Source organism: Anticarsia gemmatalis, chromosome 6 (genome assembly GCF_050436995.1).
Source record: "Anticarsia gemmatalis isolate Benzon Research Colony breed Stoneville strain chromosome 6, ilAntGemm2 primary, whole genome shotgun sequence".
Classification (NCBI taxonomy): domain Eukaryota; kingdom Metazoa; phylum Arthropoda; class Insecta; order Lepidoptera; family Erebidae; genus Anticarsia; species Anticarsia gemmatalis.
In genome coordinates, this window is record NC_134750.1 from 9,693,682 (window position 1) to 9,701,060 (window position 7,379).

At 41.1% G+C, this 7,379-nt stretch overlaps 1 protein-coding gene across 1 annotated transcript; it reads right to left on the bottom strand.

Annotated features, from left to right (window-relative positions):
• Nucleotides 1–112: 112 nt before the first annotated feature.
• On the bottom strand, nucleotides 113–5,230 carry LOC142973723 (uncharacterized). Its single transcript, XM_076115698.1, has 5 exons — nucleotides 5,130–5,230; nucleotides 4,611–4,687; nucleotides 4,020–4,239; nucleotides 3,260–3,532; nucleotides 113–352 (listed from the first exon to the last, which is right to left on the bottom strand). Exons 1-5 carry the CDS (start codon nucleotides 5,166–5,168, stop codon nucleotides 191–193), a joined length of 771 nt encoding a protein of 256 aa, XP_075971813.1. The 5' UTR covers nucleotides 5,169–5,230; the 3' UTR covers nucleotides 113–190.
• Between the last annotated feature and the right edge of the window lie 2,149 nt (nucleotides 5,231–7,379).

The following is a 7,379-nucleotide window of genomic DNA, read 5'->3' on the forward strand; positions in this document are numbered from 1 at the left end:
ACCCTTTGACTGTAAGTAACTTAAGTCCTTCGGAATAGTATGGTCACCCTAGTATACTTAGGATCGAACTAATTACTAATTTAGACACCTAAACATACAATGAAAGAAAACATAAAGGATATTGAACAACGTTTATTTCCAACATAAAATGAATAAGAACATGATTTTTTAAACTTAAAATAGGCAATCTTTAGTTTTTCCCGGTAAGATTGTTGAAGATAGCAGTAGCGGAGCACGAACCGATTTCAATGACAATCCTGCCAGTGGAAATACCAGTTTGAACGAGACGGGAGCCAGCACACACTTCAAGAGCGGCTGGTAGAGTCGCAATGGACAGGTTGATGCGGCCAATCTGGAAAATGAGTAAGTAAGTATTTTAAGTAAGAGAAATTCCGTAGGCATTCATTGGGAAACGCCTTTTGTAGAGCGAGCGATGCCATCTTTCTCATTATTTAAGTGACTATAGTTATCTGCTATCCGTTACAGTTATTGCAGACGTTAATGAGTTGCAATTATCAAGATTCTTAGAGAATGCTACTCCAAATAAGTATGTTTGAAAGTATCCCTGTTACTTGATTCGATTGCTATAGCTGCTAGATATAATAATTACTCACTCATGAGTGATAACAGTTCGATAAGCTGGTTATTTAACACAAACTAATAAATATCACTTGAATTGATGAATAAAGGCTGATGACGATCAGAGGCGTATTTTAAGATGGCGCGCCCCGGGCTTCGCTACCTTTCCGCCCCATCAGGGAATGAAAAAAACTAAACTTTTTAATTTTTAACAAATTCGTTTTTTACATTGTCAATGTCAATTTTATTTATTAAACCGGCTTTAATCGACTTTCACCTCCTCTGGGGAGGCAGAGTCGTCCAAACCTGTAATGCTCAGTTCCGCGGTCTTTGTGGGCCTGGACACTCGGACGGTGTCCTCGCTGATGAATTCCCTCAATTTAGAGGCCAGGGCGTCCGCTTTTCCGGCCCTTGCTACCCCTGGGTGCTCAAACATTCGAGCTCCAGGAGTCGCAACCAAGAAGCGGACTATTCCATTGTTGGCCAGATTTATTTTGGCCTTCGCGTCCCCAATCACGTCTCTGTAGGTCGCACCGCTTTTTGCCGCCTCTAGCTGCAGCGTGATGATCACTGCAGCCGATTTCGGAGCCCGAAGTTTGGGCGCCTTTTTTTTCTTGCCCTTTTTGTCGGCTTCTGTAACATTGGGCGCCTTGGCTGCCTTGTTGTTTTTCCCGACGAATTTCTACTCATTGGCATTCGTCGGGCAAGTGAACGGCGGTTTGGAAGCCACCGTAAGAGGTAAGAGGGCTGCGGCTGTTTACCCTGCTTCTCCTTGGTCCGGGGTCCTGTGAGCTGCGGTGTGGTGGCGGTGGCTGTCCCTGGTTGCCCTTCTTCTCCACCACTAGGGGCAGACGGATGCGTGGCTCCGAGCGAGCGATTTCTCGCTGCATGTGATCGACCTGGGCCTGACGCGCCAGATTCTCCTTCGTGGCATACTGCCTGCTCGACTCCGACACTGCCAGTTTGATGTTCCTGGCAGCGTCTTTGAGGGACTTTATAAAGGACCCCTTGAGGTGACCGGATTTGTCGGCCACCTCCACCACTACCTGGTAGTTGGTGAGGATGGTATCCGCCAGCTGGATGGCGGATTTGTCCTTGGGGTCATTGTCTGACTCTCTCGCTCTCCTCGCTTCCTCGGCGCTTTCTTTTTCTTCCCCGCCCCATCCGACTCCTCGGACTCAAGGCGCGGTCGTCTCTTCCGCCAAAGGCGGCCGCTCTCGGATAGATGAGTTGCATCCGAAACTACGCTCATGTCGGAGTCTAGTGTCGGAATCGACACTAGACTCCCGAGCGACCTCGTCCTCAGCGACGAGGGTCGCGCAAAACCAGGCGTGCTCCGACCCTCCCCATCTATGCTATGCAGTCAAGACGGCTGGGCTTCTCGCCCCCGATCTCCTCGGGTTTGAGCTTCTCGCCTCTCCCACTTACATCAATTGGGTTCGTTTTCAAATTTGTATTATCCAAACAGTTCCCGCGAGTGTGGCGGCAAGTATCGTTCCACCAAAGTAGAGGCCCCATGTTCCGGTGACCTTTATACTACTGGAGGGCGGGAGGTGCCCCAGTGGCCGCTTGCGTCTGTTATTCCCTCCAGCCCCTCGCAAAGTAAATGAACTCTGACCACGCAAGGCACCCAAAGGGGGCGCCACTGCTGGGCTTACTCGGGATTTTCAAAGAAGTGGTCTCCTCGCGACCCAGCTGGTTAAGGCAAAGCCCTCGTTCAAGGATGGGCGGGTTTACGATATTCGACGGTTGACGAGGGTGGCAGCGGCCTGGCTCCTCGTCAGCTCGGGGCAGTGTGAGTGCCCACCGAGCCCGTCCTTCCTCTGACGGCTCACCTGTCCCGCACCTGTGTCTTCTCCAAGCAGAGGGACATGCACATTATTTTTTTTATACCTCGCGATCGCTGCTTCCCCAACCTTTCAATGTTACTAAGCCCCCTCACCACGACAAGATGCAGACCAACGAGGGGAAAAACAACGCGCCTAACCGAACGCGAGCCGATCAACATTGAAACATACCGAGACCCAAGATATAGTTATTAGTTCCAAGAAAGACTGACTTCACTTCAGAAGCTTCGAACCGTCACAGAATGAATTCTGTTCTGTTCCACCGCTGTATAACTTTATTATTTTTCTAGATAGACGAGTACAGGTTAGAACTTCTAGAAATTACCTTGCGCAGGGCGACGTAAGCCATATACTAAAATATTTTCGTCGGCGTCAGACTTACTTCAGACATAAGAGTTCAGGAGAGAATAAGGGGCGGCTTGCATACTTGGAAAAGGAGGCTCAGGCGCGTTCTAGCCTTACGTCTTATTTTTTTTTACTTTTCCAAATGTCCAAACCAAAGCCGTCGAGGCGGCCTGCCGGCCGCCCTTAGGCCGCCCCTGGGCCGCCCCTCGCGGCCTGCCGCCCCGGGCTATAGCCCTTCTAGCCCTAGGGTAAATACACCCCTGATGACGATGGAATGCCAATTTAATGCGGTCAACGTGTAAATAATAAAAATACCTGTTATACTTAGTGAAATGGTTAATGAATATTAACTGCATTGTAATAATAATTAAATTGATATTTTTATAAAGAATACACGATTGAAGATGTGACAGTGTACCTATACCTACATATTTGTGAGGCTGACTTATACCTACTGAGGAAAAACTGTTATATTTGAAACTTCTTACCAAAAGCGTGCTCTGAGTGAAGAATCCAAGAGATTTCATTTCAGTCTGCATAGCGATGCCTGCAAGGCACGACCCAGTGCTCAAGAGACTGTTGTTGGTTTGAGTGCATTTCTTCAAGCTATCCATAGCCGTAGAGGCCTCGGACATAGCGTTGGTAGCCAAAGACCTAAGTTCAGAGATCTGGTCACCGATTTCAGCAATGCGTTCGTCGATGCACACCATAGTTAGGGAAACTGTGTCGTTGAAGATGTTGGCCGCTTGAGTTCTGTGCGTCTGAGAATAAAAAAATTGTATGTATTGTATAACTTTTTGAACTATTGTAGAACATTGAACGTCTTTCAAAGGGTTCCATCCTTTTTTGTATTCTTTCAGGACATATCTCTTTAACAAGTTTTTGTAACAACATTGTTACAAAATATATTTGACCAAAATTAAAGTCGATAGAGAGAAGCTGACACACATTTAGCCATGGCAAATAAACATGTAATTTTTTTTGTATTTTATCAGTTACCGATAACCGATAAAGAAAGCAATAACCTTTTATCGGTAGTTAGCCTCTGCTGCCACATTTTGGAAGCATCAAAACACTTAAGTTATCTACATAATATCACTTTTTTTAACACAGATCTCCATGCAGGCATCAAACCATAATAGGTATCACAAAATCTTTAAACATAAAACTCCAGAAAACAGTCTCAATAATGTAAAGTATTAAGAAAACCTTTGTATGAAAAATGCTCATTCAAGAATCTTTACTCACGTCAACGCATTCCTTAACCGCCACGCTGCTGTTAGAGAACCTTTGGAATACATTTTCAATAGCTTCCTGTACCCTGTTCCTAAACTTCTCGATGTCGTTGAGAATCCTGTCTCGGATCTGTTCCGCTTCATGTACTAAACCTGAAGTGAAGTTACCGACGGCTTCCAGGGCTTCTTTGGCAGCCGTTTGGAGTTTCGCAATCAGATCTTCTAGCATTTTCCTTTTTAAGAAAAATAAATAAGTATTACAAGGAATACAAAGATGAAACAATATAACGTAAATGACTGCGAAGTAGCACTAACCCTCGTCATGACAGTTCCGGTGTCCTAGGTTCGATTCCTAGGTATTGTTAAGTAGGAGACCTTTCAACCCCTTTCTGTTTCCCGTCAATTGAAAGTAGGTACCTAGTTAGTTATTATAGTATACGTAAGTACTTTGTTAGTAAAGAATGTATCTAAAGTCGGTCAGTGCAGGATTATTTATATTTTAGTAGGTGACCAAGGTAGAACCTAGATATTATAAACTCTTAGTTAGTAGGTAAGTATCAAAGGTAGTGCCTAAATATAACGAATAACCAATAAAATTTCTTACACCGTGTTTTCCATCAGATCACGACGATTGCGAACGAGGATAGCAGTGTCCTCGGGAGCTCCTAACGCCGAACATGACTGCAAGAAGAACAAATAAGTGTTTACAAATAATACCTACCTACTGACTTCAATATAAGTGTTTTATGGGCTGGCTAGCATGTTTAATACCAGGAATAAACTGTTTGAATCAGTCTATTAAAATGAGTACAAAATCTTGGTATTCTTCTGTGCTAAGCGATTGACCAGAGCACGGCTAAATTTACCAGTGACTTAGAGAAGAGAATTATTCTTCATCAAAGAACTTTGATAAGTTGGATAGTGCAAGTGGCGTAGTAGCTATTCACGTCATCACTGCTATCACAGCGAGGGACGCGGGTTCGATTCCTACATGGTAGGAACAAATTACGGATTAACTATAAAATTACGGATGAATTAATTAATTAAAACAGAACGAGAAACGATTTGATGATATTAAAATATTTTTTTCAGGACCCTTAAACGAAATCTGATTATTCCTTACCACGGCCAAAACGAAGCACAGTGTGAATAAGAATTTCATTTTGAAAATATCAAGTTAATTACTGGATGAACCCGAATTATGATCTGGTGATAATGACAAAGTTCTCAAAGGTTTTTATAGTACCTTAAGAACAACATTACATTATATTTTGACTAAGAATAAATAGAATTATCTTATCATACGCATCTAACGGCAAAATTGCGTTACATGTTAAATATTAAGATTTAATTGTTGCTTAATTTCTATTTGTTTGGTTCACTGACCTCATATTCGGTTTATATCTTTGCAAAGGCCCTTTTGAGCTAAAGATGCCCTTTCAATATCCATTTTGCCCCTGGAATGAACAAGTAGGTTGAATAATGTGATTGATGATAGTAGTTGCATCTAGGATACAAAGTAGGTACCTAATTACTGTCTCTATTAACGGAACGATTGTGTAAAGGTACGACTGCTAATCACAAGATGCGAGGTTCGATTCCCGTATATGTCAAACTGTTATTGGGTTTTTATAAGAATAATATGTTGGAATCTCCTCAAATCGTAACACACCTCAAAAAACCTTAAACGGCAAAACTTGGCTGTATGTCATACTCGTTTATAAAAAGCGTGATGTTATGAAAAATACAGATAAAATATATTTGTTAGTTGTTTGCATGACTGGTAAATATATGATGTTCTCAATTACTCAATGATGCAACGTCTGATAACCGCATCTGTTTCACAAAAACTCAAGGTCTCTATATCTAGATAAAATAAATTTTAATGTCCCACTTATCATTTGAGTTCAGATCTATTTTGTGGAGCGATTGCACGTCTTTATTTTGGTGATAACAGTTTATACAAGTAAGCTAATCACTTAACAATTAAGAATTTTCGAGAAAAGGTTGCTGAAATCTTATAATTATTTTGTAAAGTTTTTTTAACCTTTACTGTTTGTACACTCACAACTCTGATAAAAGTATCCTACACGCGATTAGAATTTAAAGGTTGCGAATATTGCGATACCTTATTTTCTTTTCATCGTTTCAGATTGTATTGGTTGCCATTAGAAAACATGATAAAATAAATTGGACCATTTACTCATATTTGGTTTGAGGCCTCCTCAACTTAGTAAGAAACCAAAAAAGTAGGTATATATTTGAAAGGTGACCAAATCTTTTAAAAACAAATCTTGTTGAAAATAGTTGCGATGTGATTTTAACAGAAATCTTTGGCTATTGGGTAGGTATTTATTCAAACTAGTCTGAAGGATTCACAGAACACATATAGAAAATGGGCACATCTGTTAAACAGTTCCTTGAAAATGAGAATACGTACCTAACTACTTCCTAAGTTACGAAGCCTACTTCAAGAGTCGGTCAGTAAAGCAGTGAAATCAGGAAGCACGTTATTAATCCACTTGAGCGAGTGATACGCAATCTCCCAGTACTTGGAACTTTATTGATTGGCAACTAGTTCCCAAGTTCCTAGTATAATTGATAAAAAGGGCAGAAAAACGCTTTGATTATGTAGCCTACTGACGTACCTGCTCTTAATAAGAGACTTCGGAAGATTTTATTTCCATTACATTCCTTCAATAAACTCTCAACCTCGTAAGGTCGCATCACAATATGTTCCTTAACTGATAGAACAAGTGATAATTGTTTCTTATACTCTGGAAAGTCACTGGTGTGACATTGTAGTACACAGGTTTGAACCATCGATCATTTGTGTGGAAGTACATGCTTAAAATTGTACTTGCATTTACAACAGGAACAGTGGAAGTACATGCTTAGACTACTAGGATTGATATCCTATTGGCCTAGGCATGTACTTTCACTGTTCCTGTTGTAAATGCAAGTACAATTTTAACCAGCACTGTTTGAAAAGTGAGTAGACAAAAGAGACATCTCATTAAACTATCGGTCTAGGTATATCCAATTGTTATAGTGATAGGTCGGATTGAGGTTATTAATATTGTTTAAAGGGTTGCAGGTTTACAATGTTATAGTAACTTATGTCAAGTTATTAAGATATACATCATTATTCATACAGAACAGATAAAACTGATTTCGCAACTAAAAATGTTTTGTCCCTCACCTAATTCATTAATTAGAAAGTGGCAATGATATAATAGCTATAAAACCTTGCATCGTAAATTACCCATATAGGTTGTGTGATTCCATAATAACATGTAATACTTACATAAATTACTATACGAATGATCTATCTTCATCCGGTCGAAGATTTAGCCAGTAATTTCGCGCTAAA

Coding starts and splice junctions, on each gene's coding strand:
- LOC142973723 (XM_076115698.1), bottom strand. CDS start 5,168: ATGAAATTCTTATTCACACTGTGCTTCGTTTTGGCCGTG. Junction 4,688..5,129: donor TGTGCTTCGTTTTGGCCGTG/GTAAGGAATAAT, acceptor TTCTTCTTGCAG/TCATGTTCGGCGTTAGGAGC. Junction 353..3,259: donor TCACTCAGAGCACGCTTTTG/GTAAGAAGTTTC, acceptor CTCATTTTCCAG/ATTGGCCGCATCAACCTGTC.